At 38.4% G+C, this 20,266-nt stretch overlaps 1 protein-coding gene across 2 annotated transcripts in view; it reads right to left on the bottom strand.

Moving 5' to 3' along the window:
* The window catches only part of rpgrip1 (RPGR interacting protein 1), a 30,734-nt gene extending 10,845 nt beyond the window's left edge, over nt 1-19,889 (bottom strand). Inside the window, exons 1-16 of one of the 2 annotated variants that reach the window (XM_083529874.1) lie at nt 19,671-19,889; nt 19,532-19,582; nt 19,234-19,351; nt 18,965-19,092; nt 11,135-11,228; nt 10,521-10,634; nt 9,575-9,680; nt 8,211-8,357; nt 7,900-7,973; nt 7,477-7,679; nt 7,285-7,391; nt 7,147-7,197; nt 6,799-6,978; nt 6,554-6,671; nt 5,908-6,417; nt 4,717-4,838 (exon numbers count right to left, since the gene is read on the bottom strand). In XM_083529874.1, the coding sequence (XP_083386000.1) occupies nt 4,717-4,838; nt 5,908-6,417; nt 6,554-6,671; nt 6,799-6,978; nt 7,147-7,197; nt 7,285-7,391; nt 7,477-7,679; nt 7,900-7,973; nt 8,211-8,357; nt 9,575-9,680; nt 10,521-10,634; nt 11,135-11,228; nt 18,965-19,092; nt 19,234-19,351; nt 19,532-19,582; nt 19,671-19,737 (2,190 nt within the window). In that variant the 5' untranslated portion in view covers nt 19,738-19,889. The remainder of the gene's footprint in view (nt 1-4,716; nt 4,839-5,907; nt 6,418-6,553; nt 6,672-6,798; nt 6,979-7,146; nt 7,198-7,284; nt 7,392-7,476; nt 7,680-7,899; nt 7,974-8,210; nt 8,358-9,574; nt 9,681-10,520; nt 10,635-11,134; nt 11,229-18,964; nt 19,093-19,233; nt 19,352-19,531; nt 19,583-19,670) is intronic. The other variant, XM_083529873.1, reaches the window with a different exon arrangement.
* Nucleotides 19,890-20,266: the final 377 nt, after the last annotated feature.

The following is a 20,266-nucleotide window of genomic DNA, read 5'->3' as shown; positions in this document are numbered from 1 at the left end:
CTGATAGGGTCATCCCTTTGGCCTTCATCTGGACAACCTGCTGCCGGAGGCTTTCAGTCACTTTATAACGGCCCACCATCTTGCAGAGTCAGTGAAACTGGAAGTTAGGCTGCCAGTTAAATAGAGGTTGACAGATAATCAAGGAAATTAGCACCAGGTACCAGATTACACCAATAACTGGGAAGTATCTGAAAGTGTTCTCTAATTTTGCTCAGTGTGTTTTTTGCAAAATAATGTTTTTTTTTTTTTTTAAATGCCTTAGTTAATTTGTGGAAAAGGTGTTCTGGTAGCATGGTATAGACAGGACAAAAACTCCTTTAACTGTTGAGCAGTGGCGATGACATTATTTCATAATTGTTCAATTGTTTATAAATTGTTCTCTAATTTTGATCGCCAGTGTACTTGGCATTCATGAAAATCCTGTACATTTAAAAACTTGTACTTTTACCCCATCTACAAACTCCTGAGCTTATGTAAAAACTAGCATAAAGACTTATATATATGTAAATTAGTTAAAGACTAACTAATGTAAACTCTACTTGCAAAGTAAATTTAAATAATATCATTTGCATTATCTGAAGGTTATATACAAAACTGAAAGATTTTTGTTACAGTTTTTTGATCAGTCTGAAAAAGCAACTAGAAGAATACAGAGTAGAATACAAAAGAATACAGAAGAACTGTTTGGTTATTTCACTGGTTCACCAGCTTGATGCAGTTATTGCACAAGTGACAATGTCAGAATAAACCTTGCACTGCATTAAAATCAAATATGATTCTGTTATGGAAATAAGTGCATGGCCTCCAGAAATATTGTCTGTGAACACAGTTTGCTGTGTTATCCTTAAATGTAGGTTAAAGTTCTATCATGCAAAGTAGGAGTCAGGAAGAACCACCATGTGGAAATAAATTAACTTAATTCATTGGTAAAATATAATTCATTTGTACTATTACTACTTTTATGGCTAAAAATATTGTTAGTACTCTTGTTATTCTACTTGAACATTTGTACTACTTTCACAAGCCACAAATTTTGACATAGAATACAAAACAACAAAGGGCACTTGGGCAGATTAGAATTGCATTTGCCATAAAGCAACGCTTCAAATTGCATTTTCACTACTGTATATGGATATATAAAATAGTTCCTTAGTCCAGCCTTCCCAAGATGTAAGGCCTTTTTAATGCAGATACACTGAATACTATTTAAGCATTATTACTTTACCCAGTGTTGGGCAGTAACGCGTTACCGGTAACGCGTTACTTTTTACAGTAACCAATACTGTAACGCGTTACTTTTAAAAATAAAGTAACTTCGTTACCGTTACCGTATGGTGCGTTACCCGTTACTTTTTTTAATTAATTAATTTCGGCTGAAGTGTAGACTACAGCCTAACTTGCTTACAGCAGCATCGCATTGTAGGATTGGTGGATAAACCACTGTGAACAGGAAGAAGACGCACTGTAGGATTGGTGGATTACCTGCTGTATACACGAAAAAGACACGCTGTGGGCGTGTCTCCGCTTATTCAGGTCTGTGCGGCAGTAATGGCGAGTCGAGGCGAGAGCAAGACTAGTTTCTCAAAGTAAAAATATGCTCATTATTTCACTTTAGTTGAGTATAAAGACAAAAACTTTTAAGTCAAATGTAAGCTGTGTCTTTCTGGTTCGAAGCTCGTATCTACTGCAAAAAAACAGCAACTCCAATCTGTTGAAGCTCCTCCAGGAACGCCATGCTAGAAGCTAAAAGCTAGAAGCTAACCCGGTGTTCTGTTCTACATTGTTGATAGTTTTCATACTTCAGCTGTGAAAGGAACATTTTTAAGAGCTCAACACAACTGCAGAAGCCACTTTAGTTTTTGATTGTGAATATATTATACAGCTTGTTTTGTTATTCATTTCAGAAATCCTTGTGATATATTCAGTTTGTGCTGGTCTGACTTTAATAAAATAGTCTTTAAAAATTACTTTGTGTTTGTCAATTTTGTGTTTGTATAGATCATAACGCATAAAAGGGCATTAATGCTAACATTAAAGAAGGTTCTTTAAAAAAGTAACTAAAAAGTTACTTTTAACAGTAACGCATTACTTTTTGGTGTAAGTAATCAACAAAGTAACTAAGTTACTTTTTGAATTAAGTAACGAGTAACTGTAACTAGTTACTATTTTTTAGTAACGAGCACAACACTGACTACCTATAATTTGGAGTATGATCATGGAGGGGTCTGAAATTGTCATCGTAGGTGCATGTCCACTGTGAGAGACATAATCAAAAAAAAAAAAAATCCAGAAATCACAATGTATGATTTTTTTTACTTTTTAATTGTATGATACAGCTGCAAATAAGTATTTGAACACCTGAGAAAGTCAATGTTAATATTTGGTACAGTAGCCTTTGTTTGCAATTACAGAGGTCAAACGTTTCCTGTAGTTTTTCACCAGGTTTGCACACACTGCAGGAGGGATTTTGGCCCACTCCTCCACACAGATCTTCTCTAGATCAGTCAGGTTTCTGGCCTGTCACTGAGAAACACGGAGTTTGAGCTCCCTCCAAAGATTCTTTATTGGGTTTAGGTCTGGAGACTGGCTAGGCCATGCCAGAACCTTGATATGCTTCTTACAGAGCCACTCCTTGGTTATCCTGGCTGTGTGCTTCGGGTCATTGTCATGTTGGAAGACCCAGCCTCGACCCATCTTCAATGCTCTAACTGAGGAAAGAAGGTTGTTCCCCAAAATCTCGCAATACATGGCACCGGTCATCCTCTCCTTAATACAGTGCAGTCGCCCTGTCCCATGTGCAGAAAAACACCCCCAAAGCATGATGCTTCACAGTAGGGATGGTGTTCTTGGGATGGTACTCATAATTTTTCTTCCTCCAAACACGTTTAGTGGAATTATGACCCAAAAGTTCTATTTTGGTCTCATCTGACCACATGACTTTCTCCCATGACTCCTCTGGATCATCCAAACGGTCATTGGCAAACTTAAGACGTGCCTGGACATGTGCTGGTTTAAGCAGGGGAACCTTCCGTTCCATGCATGATTTCAAACCATAACATCCTACTGTATTACCAACAGTAACCTTGGAAACGGTGGTCCCAGCTCTTTTCAGGTCATTAACCAGCTCCACCCGTGTAGTTCTGGGCTGATTTCTCACCTTCCTTAGGATCATTGAGACCCCACTTCCTTAGCTTCTTCCATTTTCTAATGATTGCTTTAACAGTGGACCTTTTTTCACCAAGCTGCTTGGCAATTTCCCCGTAGCCCTTTCCAGCCTTGTGGAGGTGTACAATTTTGTCTCTAGTGTCTTTGGACAGCTCTTAGGTCTTGGACATGTTAGTAGTTGGATTCTTACTGATTGTATGGGGTGGACAGGTGTCTTTATGCAGCTAACGACCTCAAACAGGTGCATCTAATTTCGGATAATAAATGTAGTGGAGGTGGACATTTTAAAGGCAGACTAACAGGTCTTTGAGGGTCAGAATTCTAGCTGATAGACAGGTGTTCAAATACTTATTTGCAGCTGTATCAAACAAATAAATAGTTTAAAAATCATATATTGTGATTTCTGGATTTTTTTTTTTAGATTATGTCTCTCACAGTGGACATGCACCTACGATGACAATTTCAGACCCCTCCATGATTTCTAAGTGGGAGAACTTGCAAAATAGCAGGGTGTTCAAATACTTATTTCCCTCACTGTGTATATATATATATATATATATATATATATATATATATATATATATATATATATATATATATATATATATATATATGTTTTGTTGACTAGGAGGTCTGGATCTGGTGAGGAAGGGTTCACATTGACAGCCAAGAGAAAGCTTTTTTTATTTTGAAAAATTTAAGTTACAATGGCTACAGACTGCAATTGCCACTAACAATTTTGCATTCAAGTCTGCATCAATATAAAGCTGATAACCTTAACAATGGTGACATTTAACAAATGAATACATGGTATCACCCAGAAGAGGATGCTTTATAAAGTCTTTTTCCTCTCAAGGTTTCTTTTCTTAAATCATCTCAGGTTTTTAATTGTCACCGCCACTGCAAAGCTAAAAATAATACAGAAACTAGCTAGCAATACTCTAACAAGTCTCTGAAGGCTCATATTAAAACCTATCAACCAAGTGGGATTTCAAAGCAACTACCTAGTCATACCCTAGGAACTACGTGGAATATCACATTATTCACAAAGCAGCGACAGATTATCATATAAACTACATAGTAGCACTCTCATAAGTAATTGGAATACAGTGATTCCCGGTTTATCATAGAATTGCATTTGCCACATAACTTATTTGTGTGACTGATTTTCCTGGTCTCTAATGGATAGCATGATAGACCAAAAAACTTATAGGGAATTGTTTTTTATGGGTTTTAATGTTGAAATAATTAAATGTATTAATAAAAATATAATTATTAATTATAAAATGAAGTAAAATGTTAATACAACCATTTTTGGGGTGGTGTCCGTTTATCGGGCCTTTTCGATTATCACTGGTGGTTTTGGACCGTAACTACTGTGATAAATGTGGGATTAATGTACCATAATATTCACTGTGCCTAGAAACCACTTCCAAAATTATTTTGTGGGCTATTGAACCAAACAGCTTCAGTTTCTTTAGAAACCTAATTAATGAAGCTTTAGCATCAAAGCAGTATATATCAGATATAGATTCTGCAAATGGTATTTACCTCAGGCTGTGTGTGACTCCAGTAGAAAGCTGTGTGTGAATCTGTGTGAATATCTTTTGGCTCCTCTTCAAAGAATAGGCAGACCCAGAATTCCAGGACCCCTATTATCTCTCCCTTGGATCCTATAAAACAAAACTAGATCATCAAATAAATTGCAGTAATGGATCTGTTTATATAAAAATTACAGGAATAGTAGGTGCCTGATAAAATAGATCAATCAACCTCATAAAATGATCATACAATGTTATTAAGTCACATTCCTTAGTTAGAAATTTAAACAACCAACTTTATACATAAAAAAACTTAAATACATCAGAATGATGATCATTTTTTTTTAGATAATAATAATAATAATAATAATAATAATAATAATAATAATAATAATAATAATAATAATAATAATAATAATAATGTGACTGAATGCTTACTTCTGATTAGTTTGGCTTCTTGCAATATCAAAGTAATAATTGAGAGTATTATTCCCTCATTGAGTCTGGCAGTAAAATTTTTCTGTTCTGTAATTCTTCTTAAAAAGCACTATGTAAATAAATTTTAACAAATATTAAGAAAAAACTGACACCTTTATTCATTTAACTTCTGCCTGTGTCCTGCATTTTGGGTCGTTCCAGTCGCACCCTGACATATAATGTATATTTGGTTATTGTTAAAGGTAAGTAAACTTGCAAGGGAAAAAAAAAAAAAAAGACATTTTTATGACTCACAGGTACATTCACATAGTAAATAAAAGACATTCATTTACACTAGATAAGTACTGGGGCTGTATTGAACCAAGAAGATGATGCTAGTGTATTTAATGCCCAATGAGGAACTGTCACTCACTCACCGTCCGATCTACGGTTCATTCTGGTGGTCATTCCTGGACTACCTGTGTTTCGGAGTATACCCGTTTTCCGGTGCATGCTTCTACCTAGCTTCTGTTTGTTTCCTAATACTGTACTAATAAACGTCCTGTTTGTATTCTGGTTTCCGATTTTTGATACTAGTGTAACAGGAACACAGTTAGGAAGGCTGAATTTTTTCCATCAATCATGGTTCTTTTACACTGCTCTGAATTAGTTTAAGACTTGATTTAGGACTTAGGACACTGCTAGAAATGGGAAACATTTATTTTTCAAAATGGTGGTTTCATTAGGTAGCATACATTGACAATGACCTCATTGTTCCTCTTACCTGTAATGTTGACTCTCCCTTTCACCTTTTCTCCTTTGTGCAGTATTGCTTGCCTGAGGGGGATGCTGGATCTACCATGGGTTATAAATTGTATTCCTCCTAGTGACTGATGTACTTCAATATGTGCGAACACCTCTTGAGTCTCAAGCATGGTGCGGCTGTTTTCAGTGAGAACAAAGCAGGATGTGAAGCCATAATTTGGCTGTGTCCCTGAAACCAGTGGGGTTGAGTGCATTTCAAAGTCAAGGACTGTGTAGGTACAAAATGTCACCAGGTCTGGACCACTGGCATCCACAACTCTCTGCTCTCTCATAAGTCTCAGTCCCATAGGGGTAAACGTGGCTCCCATGAGATTGATTTCAAGCAAGGATTCACCATCCTGGAGCTGATTCAACATGGTATTCCCTTCCTTTATCTGGGGTAACCCTTTCTCCGTCCCTCTCCATGTGTTTTGCTGTGATATTATCTGATTGTAGTTTCTAGGATGGTAAGTTAGATGTCTTAACTGAGCTAAGATAATAAGTAGAGAAAAAAATTGGTTAAACCCAGTGTTAGAAAATAGGTAGCAATTTCAAGCATTGAACACTTTAACCAAATGTATATTTCTTCAAAGATTGCAGATCTGCAGTATTCTCACAACTCTTACCTTTCAAACTGCTGATATGAAGAGATCTATTTTTCAACAGTTTGTCTTTTTCATTGACCTCCCTTCTGTTCCATTCCCTTTCCCTTTCTGCTCTCTCCTTCTCTATCTTCATTTCAGTCTGCCAAAGTGGAGCCTTTGTCATTTATGTTATTATTAATTTACAAATAATATACATAATAATGTAGAATTCTCTACAGTGTTTGTGTGCATGTGTGTATGTGTGTATGTGTGTGTGTTTTAGTTACCTGCAGGTCAATATTGAGTCTATGCTGCAATGCTAACAATTCCCGAGTTTTCTGGAGCTCTAGTATGGTTTCTGCATGTGAGGCTTGTAGAGCAGCCAGCTCTTGTGATGGATCCTTGACCTTCTCATTACTCTCCAGGACCGTCAGCCCCTTAAAACTCTCGTGCTGTAGTCGAAAAGCCTATATATATATATATATACACACACGGAGAGAAAGAGAGAGAGAGAGAGAGAGAGAGAGAGAGAGAGAGAGAGAGAGAGAGAGAGAGAAAGAAAGAAAAAGATTTAATGTAAAAAGTGCTATTTGCAAAAAAGAATGTAAATGCTGATTACAAAGAAGCAAACCAACCTTAATTTGCATCAGAACTTCGCTAAGGTCTTCCACATCTATGTGAAAATCCTTTGATGAAAAAAGTACAAAGGTAAGGCTAACAATATATGCCATTACATAAAAAATAAAACATTTCAAGACAAAAATCACTTTTACTTTTGATTTTCTGTCTAGTCTCTCTTGTAGGGATTTCAAATTCTGTCTGGACTGTAATGCTTCTTGCTCCAGGAAGGCATGTTTTTCTATAAGGGTAGATGTCATGGCTAAATGAGAAAACAATTGAGTTATGGAACATTGCTGCAATAATAGGTAATCCGTGAATTCTTGTTCACATTCGAACATGCTTACCTCTTTCTTCTGCTCTTTCCACTTGAATCCTTTCATTTTCTTGCATCAACCTCTTGTTTTCCTGCTCCAGTTTTTCTCTCTCCCTTTTTTCATTTTCCAGCTTTTTCTCCAGTTCCAACATATCAGCTCTCCAGGGCTCCATTTCCTGGCTATCAATGTCTTTTTCATTCTCATGTTCATTATGGTGGCTATGGGACAAAGTGCTGTGATGCAAATCAGTAATTAGTTCAGTATGATTCCTTGTGCTTTAAACTTGCATAGTCTTACTGCATTTAAATGGCTAGTGTGAAAAACAGATCAAATTATTTTATTTGCAACAGTAGAAAGCTGCCAGTATTGTACTTAATACTTGTGTTAATAATGATGCAATAAAGTTTTTGCTTAGCTATTTAAAAAGCAGTATGTTGCTGGGAGAAATCTCACCTAAGCAGTAAAGCATTATAACTTTTCTTCAGGAGATTTCTCTCTCCTTCAATGTGTAAGACCCTCTCTTCAAGCTAAGCAGAAATCATATATGGGTTAGATAAATAAATTTAATTAAATTATTTTAATGTGTAAATCTTTTAACAATGAACATTGTCCCAAAGCGAATTTTCTGAAAAAAAAATAGATTACAATAATGATATGTTACAATGTGATTGCATTATAATGGATATGTCTTAACTAAATGTGGGTGTGTTATATTTGAAAAAAATACTGAATTCACTAATATGAATGTGACATAACTGCAGTACCTCTGCTAAGCTGTGCAGTGCAATAGTGGCACTGTTAAGATGACCTTCAAGGTCCAATGCCCTTTGTTTTTCCTCTTTTAGTAGTTCACTCAGCTGCCCCACTTTTCCCAGCAATGTCTCCTGGTTTTCCTGTAGTGACCGCTGGCTCTATAGTATATATGCATAAACAAGCAGCAGAACAAACGCATCACAACTTATTACTGCTAGTAAAGGTCACAAAAAAGGACACCGAAAATTCATGTAATTTCTATGCTAAATAACGAGAGAATAGCATATACGAACAAACGATGCCATTGTAGAACGAGATCATAAGATAAAGGCAAAAACAAGTCGCAACACAATACCAATCAAGAGTACTAAGGCTTGGTAATGTGAAATAAAGTCACAATGAATATTTGCTTTGCAGTAGAAGTGGTCTTCATGGAAGAATCGGACCAAAAAGTCATACCTCCAAGATGGAAACAAGGCTACTCAACTATGCACAAAGCATTGGAACTGGGGTGCAGAAAAATGGCATCAAGTGTGAGTCGAGGTTTAAAATATTTGGATGTAAATGGAGGCAGTTTGTTTGCTGGAGGGCTGGAGAGCAATACAATAAAAAGTGCCTACAGGCAACAGTAAAGCATGGTGAGCTTTCCTTGGAACATAATGGCTGAATTTCTGCAAATGGAGTTGGAGATTTGGTCATGAATCATGGTGTCCTCAAAGCTGAGAAATACAGGCAGATAGTTATACATAATGCATTATCATCATGGAGGCATCTGATTGGCCCCACATTTATTCTGTAGCAGGACAAAGACCTCAAACATACAGTCAGTGCCCTTTGGAATTAATTCTTTAGAATTCTTTAATGTAGAGAAGAACAAGGAGTCCTGGAAGTAATGGTCTGGCCTCCACAAAACCCTTTTCTTAAAATCATAGTGTCTATCTGGGATTACCCAAAGAGACAGAAGGATTTGAGGCAGCCTACAGTCACAAAAGAGCCGTGGTAATTTCTCCAAGATGTCTGGAACAACCTACCTGCCATGTTGATTCAAAAACTGTGTGCAAATTTTCAAAGAGCTAATGCTGGCAAAGGCTGGTCATATCAAATGTTGATTTTATTTGGGTTTCTGTTCAGTTTATTTAAAATTTTTAAATATAAACTAATAACACTTCTATTAACACATCATGCAGCAAGGATTTTTTATTATTAACTCACCTCTTCCAGCTGAGTCTCATAAACCTAAAAAAAGTAGACTGTAAGAACATTTTTGGTAAACTATATTACTTATATTATCTTTTTTTATGTGGGTACCTCCACTTCTCTCTAACCATATTTTCAACAGATTAAATACATTTATATTACATTATCCAAAACTCACCTGTTTTAGATCTGTAAACTTATCCTTCATGACCAAAAGAGCAGTCCTTTCAGCAGACAGCTGTTTCTTCAGTCTGATCACATCTACATTATCTTTTATGGTTAGTCTGCAATTAATACATTTAGATTTAATAAATTATAGAATAATGCTCAACCATTTTTTTGCATACAGTAGACAAAATTGTTTTACTAATTTGTAAGATACACTTACTTACTTTCTTTCGGCTTCTCCAATTAGGAGTCGCCACAGCAGATCATCCGTATTCATGATCCACATGTTCGATTTGGCACATGTTTTTACACTGGATGCCCTTGCTAACGCAACCCTCCCCATTTATCCGGGCTTGGGAAAGGCACTAAGAGCGCACTGGCTTGTGCAACCCTAATGGCTGGTTCCCTGACTGGGGATCAAACCCAGGCCACAGCTGTGAGAGCGCTGCACCCTAACCACTAGACCACCAGGGAACTTCATGGTCAAAAGTATGTATACACCTGACCATCATACCCATGCCTCAACCTCTTGACACAAAGTTGGAAGCACAGACCTGTATATAATATGATTATAAATTCCCTTCATTGGAACTAAGAAGCTGAAACCTGTTTCAATGTCCATGTGTATAAAACTTCATGAATATGTGGTTTGCTAAGTTTGGAGTTGAAGAACCTGACCTGAACGGAAAATTCATCTAGGGAATGAATTGGTATGTATTTAAATGTGCATTCCCCTGATTTCTGTGCATACCCTTACTGATGCTAAATGGATAAATACCCCCTTGCTCCACAATCCAAAAGCCTTCACCAGAAGAGTTTACTATAACACATTGGCAGCATGTTGAAGCCACATAACATGTAATGTTCAGGTGTCCACAAACTTCAGACCATATTTTTTGTGTTGTTTATTATATCCAGTGCTTTTAGTTTAAAACAGATAGTAGTCTTTTAATTACCTGAGTAGATCAACTTGCTGTTTATGCATTTCTTCTATAGGGTCTTCCAGTCCTTTCTCCTTGAATTTAAAGGTTTCGCTGATGGATTGAATAGCCAGCTCAACAGTTTTTAGCCTAAAAAAGTTGTGGCTCAATATGACAAAATTATGCAGAACAGAGCAGAGCTATACTAAATACAGAACATACAGAATAAAATGCACTTGAAAAAAGATAAAGTAAATTAAAGTGTTACTCTAAAATGTAATAATTAGTATCTAATATTGGATTTAAGGGTGTGAGTTGTAATGGGTAAGGAAATTGTTCTTATGTGTAATATTATAATCACATATTTGCACAAAGGTTGCACAAAAGTATTGAAAATGCACACACTGGGCCATATTTTTTAAGCTGTACAGAGGCTGTATACAGGAATATGCCTAAATTATTAGAATGGGTATTACAAAAGAATTGTAGTATTTATAAAACATTTTTTTTAATAAAATTATGTAATACTCCTATTCCTGTGGGTGAAAATGTATGCACAAGAATTCAACCTAACAAACAAGAATGTTTTTGAAAAAAATGTAATGTAAACTAATGTAAACCTTGACTTGATCTACATTAAACAGTTATACCTTTCATTCTGGTCTTTGTAATCATTGGTGAAGCTCAGCACTGGGGCTGTTTGAGTAGTCTGATTGACTTCTCCTTCTCGTTGTACACCTCTTCCTAAAACACAAGACATTCAATACATATTAACAGTACACTGGTGAAATCAGTTTATTGCAACACTGACTACAACAACATTTTTAAGTAAGATTAACAATTTTTTGGGGGGACTTTTGGTTTTGGATGTTGTAAAGTGGAAAAACCTAATCCTAATTTCAAGACCCATTGTAATGTTGTAAACATAACAAGAACAGAACCTTTAGGCTATCTTTAAGACTAAATGATTGATGATTGACAGGTGCTTTCAAGCTTGTTTCAGCCAACGGAAATTACTTTTAGATTTTAATATTGGTGCTAGAATCAAGAGCAAAAATGTGACTAAAATTTAAAGTATACGACAATTCATTGAATATTGTCGGTTGGCTATGTCAATATATGTCATATATATATATATATGTCATATATATATATATATATATATATATATATATATATATATATATATATATATATATATATATATATATATTATATATATATATATATATATATATATATATATATATATATATATATATATATATATATATATGAATTAGGGCTGCAGAACAGTCAGGGTGACTGGCGTGAAACTCCTCCAGGAGCACTGGGTCCAAGACGTCCTGCCTGGCAACCCAAGAGCGTTCCTCCGGTCTGTACCCCAGGTACGTAGAGATATTCCAGGGTGGAGCCCCTATGGCACGAGTACAGGATCTCTCGGACAAAGTACACTGACGGCTGATCCAGCATCTCCGAGGAAGGAGGATTGACGGTGACTCCAGGGTCCTCTGTGGTAGGAGGTGAGAAGGGTTTCAGGAGTGACACATGGAAAGTGGGATAGATGCGGTACCAGGGAGGGAGTTCGAGCTAATAGGCCACTTCATTGATTCGCCTCATGACTTTGAATGGCCTTATGTAACGGGGACTGAACTTTTTGTAGGGCAGCTGAAGGGGGGCCTCCGATCTCAGAGGATCTGCAAACCTCCGGGTAGTCCTGAGGGCTCTTTGGAGCTGTGTATGCGCTGACTCCCACATGCGTACACTTTCCCGAAACCAGTGTTCCACTGCTGGGACATTGGATGGTTCATCTGTGCAGGGAAATAGCAGGGACTGGAAGCCTAGCACGCACTGGAATGGGGTCAGGTCGGTGGCTTCCTGGCACAGGTCCACAGCCACTAGGATGCAGGTGTTTCCATCGGAGTTGGGCAGATCCGTAATGAAATCCACTACCAGATGGGACCACGGCTGTTGCGGGGTCGGCAGGGGGACCAGTTTTCCCGCTGGTAATTGATGTGGGGTCTTTGACATAGTGCAGACAGAGCAGCCTTGGACGAATCTTGCTACATCCCCACTCATTCCTGGCCACCAGTAGCGTGCTGGGACCAGGACAGGGGTCTGTCTCCTACCCGGGTGGCCGGAACCTGGGGCCTCGTGTATTGACCTCAGCAGGGTTTGATGACAAGCCCCAGGAACAAACGTTTTCCCCTCCGGGAATCTGGTGGGGGCTGGCTCTCCCTGGGTCGCCCTCCAGATCTCCTCCTCTAAATCCCAGATAATGGGGCTGAGGATTAGCTTGGGGAGAACAATGGGTTTAGAGTCTGTGGGATTGTCAAGGCCATGAATCTGGGACAGGTCATTGGCTTTGGTATTCTTGGAGCTGGGACAATAATTGATTGTAAATGATTGTAAGTGAGAAATAGGGCCAATCTGGCTTGCTGGGGGTTTAGGTGCTTGGTTTCTCCCAGGTATTGGTGGTTCTTGTGGTCTGTGATCACTGTGAAAGGGTGTGCCACCCCTTCCAGCCAGTGATGGCACTCCTCAAACGCCAGCTTGATGGGCAGAGTTTTTCGGTTACCGATGCCGTAGTTCTGTTCTGCATGGAAGAGCTTCCTAGAAAAGAACGTACAGGGTCAGAGCCGTGGAGGGTTACCAGTCTGTTGGATCCACCAAATTGAGACTGTGTCTGTCCCCCGAGCGGAACCAAAATATAGGAATTCTCAGAAAGTCTGTTTTAGTAACCTGATTAACATAAATTTAAATAGGACTGAACGCACAGCCAGCACCTCTGATCTTAAGATATGATTGCTGAATATTAGATCTCTCACGTCTAAAGCGCTTACTGTAAACGAAATTATTACCGACCAGGAGTTTAAAATAATGTGTTTAACAGAAACGTGGATTAAACCAAATGAATATTTAGCATTAAATGAAGCGAGTCCTCCTGGGTATAGTTACATACACCAACCCCGTCTAAATGGCAGAGGAGGCGGAGTTGCAGCTATTTATAATAATAATCTAAGCGTCACACAAAAGACTAAACACAAATGTAAAACATTTGAAGTTCTTTACACCAGCATAAAATATTCAGTGTCCGAAAGCAGGTCCAGTCAGACAATTCCACTAATTATTATTTATAGACCCCCAGGGCCCTACTCTGATTTTCTCATAGAATTTGCAGATTTCATCACAAATTTAGCTACTTCTCTAGACAAAGCATTAATTGTTGGTGATTTTAACATTCATTTTGATAATCAGGAAGACTCCTTAAGAGCAGCTGTTGTGTCCATTCTAGATTCAGTTGGAATTAATCAGAATGTTATAGGACCCACTCATAGTGGTGGACACACTCTCGATTTGTTGTTAACATTTGGATTAAAAATAAAAAACGTAGTCATAATTCCACAGTCTGAAGCTATTTCAGACCATTATCTCATCTCTTTTAAAATTTGCCTCAGTCATTGCATTACTACTTCACCACGTTATCGTGTTAAGCGTACTTTCACGTCAGCTACAGCAGCGCGTTTTATTAACAATCTTCCAGAAATTACGATATTAGATAGATCTCCGTCTGACCCTGCAGAGCTCGACTGGGCCACTGAACACCTAGAATCAACATTACGTTATACCCTAGATGATGTAGCTCCCCTTAAGACCAAAATGATCAGGGAGAAAAAATTAGCACAGTGGTATAATGATCATACACGCACCTTAAAACAGACCACTCGAAATTTAGAACGTAAATGGCGTCAAACAAAATTAACAGTATTTTAAATAGCATGGAAGGAGAGCCTCCTAATTTATAGAAAATCTCTTAGTGCTGCTAGATCAGCATATTTCTTCACCCTCATAGAAAATAACAAGCATAATCCTAGATTTTTATTCAGCACGGTAGCAAAATTAACAGGGAATAAAAGCACTGCACTCACATGCACACCATCATTAGGTACTAATGATTTCATGATTTCAACTTTTTTAATAATAAAATTGAAAACATCAGGCAAAAAATCCAGACGGTTAATATAAATCCAAATTATTTTACAAGTAACCCTGTAGACAGCAGTGTAATTATAACAGACAATCAATTACAAAGTTTTACTCCTATTCACGAGAATGACTTAATTTCATTAATTTCCTCATCAAAATCATCAACCTGCATTCTCGATCCCTTGCCTACAAGTTTCTTTAAACAGATAATTCCAGAGGTAATTGAACCTGTTTTAAAAATAATAAACTCTTCCATTAGCACTGGTTTTGTACCAAAATCCTTCAAACTGGCAGTTATCCACCCCCTAATTAAGAAACCTGACCTTGACCCATGTCAGCTGTCCAACTACAGACCAATATCAAATCTCCCCTTCATAGCCAAAATTTTGGAAAAGGTTGTAGCACAGCAGTTTTGCTCACACCTACTTATGAATAATATTTTTGAAATGTATCAGTCAGGATTTTGGCCTCATCATAGCACAGAGACGGCGCTAGTTAAGGTGGTAAATGACCTGTTATTGGCCTCTGATCAGGGTTTTGTCTCCTTACTTGTTTTGCTCGACCTTAGTGCAGCTTTTGACACCATTGATCACACTTTACTGCTTGCTAGACTTGAGAACGTTGTTGGAATAAAGGGAACAGCTCTCTCTTGGCTCAGGTCTTATTTGACTGATCGCTATCAGTTTGTTGATGTTAATGGTGAGTTCTCCACACTCTCTGAGGTAAAGTTTGGTGTTCCTCAAGGATCTGTCTTAGGCCCTCTGCTTTTCTCTTTATATATGCTGCCTCTTGGAGAAATTATTCATAAACATGGTATCAGATTCCATTGCTATGCTGATGATACACAGCTGTATATTTCAGCAAAGCCAGATGAGAGAGATCAGCTTAACAATGTTGAAAAATGTGTAAAGGACATTAGACAGTGGATGCTCGATAACTTTCTTCTGCTAAACTCAGATAAGACGGAAGTACTTTTACTAGGACCACATGCAGCTAGAAGCAAACTTTCCGATTACCTAGCATCTCTGGATGGTGTTTCTGTTTCAGCGTGTACGGCTGTCAAAGACCTTGGTGTGATTATTGACTCGAGTCTTTCCTTTGAGGCTCACGTGAATAATATTACCAGGATCGCCTTCTTTCACCTTAGAAATATTGCTAAAATTAGAAATATGATGTCGTTACAGGATGTAGAAAAACTAGTTCATGCTTTTGTTACTTCTAGATTAGACTACTGTAACGCTTTACTGTCTGGGTGTGCGAGTAGGTGCATAAATAAGCTTCAGTTAGTTCAGAATGCAGCAGCAAGAGTCCTCACTAGATCTAGGAAATATGACCACATCACCCCTGTATTAATCAGTCTACACTGGCTCCCAATCAAATCTTGCATTGATTATAAAATACTACTACTGACATATAAAGCACTTAATGGTCTCGCACCACCGTATCTGAGTGAACTTCTGTACCAGTATGATCCTCCACGCCTACTTAGATCAAAAGGTGCTGGCTATCTGTTGGTTCCTCCAATAATGAAGATTACAGCAGGGGGCAGATCTTTCTCTTATAAAGCCCCGCAGTTATGGAACAGCCTTCCTATGTTCGGGACTCAGACACAGTCTCAGTGTTCAAGTCGAGATTGAAAACATATTTATTTAGTCAAGCCTTTAATCAGTAGATTTTTTCTCAGGTAAAGGCTCAGATCTGGAGGGAACATTGAAATAGAGTGTTTGGTGAACTGGGATATTTGTACGCTGTCGTCCCCTCACATTCACGCGTTCACTCAGGTTTGTTGATGGTGGTGTGGTGGGCCGTCTCTTATCCCAGAGATCCCTCATGTCTGTGTTGCCTTCTGGTTCTCCCTTTTCTCTCTCTCTCTCTCTCTCTCTCTCTCTCTCTCTCTCTCTCTCTCTCTCTCTCTCTCTCTCTCAGTCGAGTTAAACATGCTCCTGAGGCTCCAGTGACCACTGTTCCTGCCCCTCTCCCCCTCCGTGGATCTTCCCACTTCATCCAGGCCTGCCTCTGGATAGTGTTCTCTTTGACTGGAGGCCACTCTGTGCAGCTGGGGAAGGTTTGTCATCAACGCCTTGGGTGGTTCCATGAAATTCCGGAGTAAGAACGGGAGCTTTGAGGATGGATTAGACTGTAGTTGATGTCAACAGTCTCCTACACTGACTCAGAAATACACTTCGCTTTTGATCATCATCACTGCACCCCGCAACATTGTATACCTGCCACAAATGGACATTCGGTGTAACCCAGATGAGGATGGGTTCCCTCTTGAGTCTGGTTCCTCTCAAGGTTTCTTCCTTATGCCATCTCGGGGAGTTGTTCCTTGCCACAGTCGCCAGTCGCCACCGGCTTGCTCATCAGGGACAAACTTACTCATAAAGAACATATTCATTTTTAATCACCGCATTATCTGTGTAAAGCTGCTTTGAGACAATGTTCATTGTTAAAAGCGCTATACAAATAAAAATGAATTGAATTGAATTGAATTGTTGGGATACTAGTGTGGCTGCTCAGGGGATCGGGTCCGGGCGTGGTTGGGGCAGGTGGTGTAGGCAGTTTTTCCCGGTTAGCTCCACTCGAAGACATCACACGGGCTCCAGGAGAATTTAGGTGAGTGTCGGGCCAGCCAGGGACGTCCCAGTATGATGCTCACCATGGAGTTTTCGAGGACCAAGAACCTGATCTTCTCACGATGGAATAAGCCCACCTGGAGAATGACCACCGGAGCAGAGTATTTCACCCAACCACGCGCTAAGGGTTTCCCCTAGATTGTCTGAACCCAGCTGAAGGTGCTCTAGGCACTCGGGATGAAGTTACCTGTGGAGCTGGAATCAACAAGGGCAGAGACCAGAAGGGAGAGCATGGGTGGTATGGGTGTGACCGGGAGTTTAGAAAAGTGATTTCCGAGGTGAAGTCAACTGTACTGTACCGCCAGGTGTGAAGGTCAGGCAGGACACTGGGGAATGAAGTGTCCGTGCTCACCACAATACAGGCAAGCCCTTCCCGCGAGGCGACGCTCTCTCTTTTATCTCATTAACCATTGGGATCCAACTTGCATGGGTTCAGGTTCCAGGGTGGAAGAGACGGTGTTTTGGGGGGTTAGTTCTGTTTACGTGGAACAACAGGCCACCAGGCGCTGGAAGATGCGGATGAATCGCTGAATAAACGCTTTGAATCCCAGAGCATCATCGTAGATGGCTATTGCCAGCTTGATGTCCAGGTTTAGCCCTTGGCTGTATGCCCCCAGGAGAGTGGTTTCGTTCCAGCCACTGCTGGCGGCTAGGGGGCGAAAATGAAGACTGTACTCCGTCAGTAGGGAGGATCCTTGTCGCAGATTAAAAAGTTGATCTGCCGTGGTGAGAAAACCTCCGCGAAGTAGTTGGTGAAAAGCGCGTATGAGTTGGTATATTGAAGCTCCATATGACTCTTGCCCATGACAGAGCCTTTCCGGTTAACAAAGAGATTAGAAACGCTACCTTGGTCAGTGGGGAACTTGTGAGTTTACATCTCCAAATATAGGTTGACTTGCAGGAGGAAGCCATTGCACTCGGCCGCGTCTCCGGAATATAAAGAGCCATTTGACTGCTGGAGGTGGGTAGAGGCCCGAGCAAAGGCCTCCTGGAGAGCGGCGACGAGTTCCTTGATGGGATCCAAGATGGGTACCGGATGCGGATCCATCGAGGTAGGATATCGGTTAAATGTCCGATCTTCTGTCACGCACGGATCAAGAGTCGGAAACTGGATATATAATATAAATATGACTATATTTATTTATTATATTATTAACCCCATTCATTTTTCTTTTTTAATTATTCTGTTTATACTTTATATTAATACTTTATAATTTTATACTTTATTTGAATTTGTATTTTTTTCTTTTATCTATTATCTATCTATTTTATCTATTATTTATTCTATTTATATATTGGACAGTTGTAAGAAGCATTTCACTACATGTTGTACTCTGTATAAATGTGTATGTGACAAATACAATTTTAATTTGAAATTAAAGTTGATAACTGACCATACAGGTAACAAAATGCTGTCAGCAGTTCGGTAATTACAACAATAGACAATGCTAGCTTTAGTTTTTAAGTGGTAGTTAAGTGGGAAAAATGATACCACCTAGCTGGCAATGCCTATAGCCCTTAACTATAATGAGTATAAATGAGAAAAAGTGGATTTTGCTTTACATAAGCATGTCTGTTAAATGGCATAAATGTAAATGTCCTCTGCACTCAACCAAAAATAAAAAAATTCTTCCCTGTCTACATCCAACATAATTTGAATTCATGCATATTCAAAACTCACAAATAGGCTTCATTTTTTTATGTTTTGTACTGAGATTCATAGTTATTTGAAAACCCATTCCATTATAAATCCCATTTTCTATTAGGACTAAAGTAAAAGTAAAATATATGGGAAAATAATGATGCTTAAAACATAGTGCATAGAGTTGTTTTTAAATGACAAAATCTTCTTCTCACTTATGCGTGGAATCTCTAAAGTAGGTACACGATTCTTCAGCTTGCCAATAGGGTCATGAGCATCAAAATGTTGACCCCAAGCAAAGCAAGAATTCCCATTCCTCATTTTTGACAATTTACTGAAGAACCTAACAGAGAGAGAAATACAGAGAATAAATCCTTAGCTTTACAGTACATGTCTGGCTTGGAAGTTGTGTGTGTACATATGTGTGTTGATGTGTTGTGTGTTTACATCTGTGTGAGTGGTAATGATTTTGTATATATTTAACCTTTGTAGGTTCTGTTCTATTATATTAACATGTTGTTTGAGGAGTGTAGTCTCCTTCTGTAGACAGAGATATTGGTCCTCAAGCTGTTTCCATGATACTTTGGACATACGCTGAAAATCTGAGATATAAAAGATGAAAAAAGTAAAAAAAAAAAAAAAAAAGAAAAAAGAAAAGTGAAACAAATCTCAATTATTGAATGTATGCAATTTCAATTATATTATTATCTCAAATATGTATACCAATTATTGTTTACTGTCAGGTAGATGTTACTCCAGAATTATCGTGATTTGTGTCTTACCATGACTTTTCAGGACCTTTGGCAGTATTTTTGAGGACCACACATCTTGTCCTGAATGTTAGACCAAAATAACAGTTATTTGAAGGTGAAAACATGAATATTGAATGAATGTCTATATTAATATCTAACGCACAAACACCTTGAATGACAGGGATAGATGCTCCTTTTAGACCCACATCTCTTACTGGAATATCTATAGCTGCCATCCACAGTCAGTGACAGTTTTTTTTTTTTTTTTTTTTATGCAGTGTCTGGAACACAGAGACACATAAAACTATAATAATAATTTTCTTTAGTGAAAAAGCAAACAATAACAATCCCAATTCCACAAAATTTTGGGAGCTGCGTAAAATGTAAATAAACATAGAACACAATGATTTGCAAATCTCATAAAACCGACCAGGTTTACTGACCAGGTTTAATGACTTATAGAACAAATTTACCAGGTTTACCACTGTTTAGCATCCCCTCTTTTTTTAACAACAGTCCATATACTGTACATTTGGGAACTAAGGAAACCAGTTGCTGGAGCTTTGGGAGAGGGGTGCTGTCTAATTTGAATCTGATTCTCGATTCCAGTCCTGGGTGTTTTGTCTAATTTTTCATTTCATGATCTGCCAAAAGTTTTCAAATGATGAAAGGTCTGGACTGCAGACAGGCCAGTTTGATACTCTTTTACTACAAATCCATGCTGTTGTAATAGATACGGATGAGGTTTAGCATTGTCTTGCTAAA

This window comes from Silurus aristotelis (genome assembly GCF_946808225.1).
Source record: "Silurus aristotelis genome assembly, chromosome: 25".
NCBI lineage: Eukaryota > Metazoa > Chordata > Actinopteri > Siluriformes > Siluridae > Silurus > Silurus aristotelis.
This window is presented reverse-complemented; position numbering and strand designations above follow the sequence as displayed.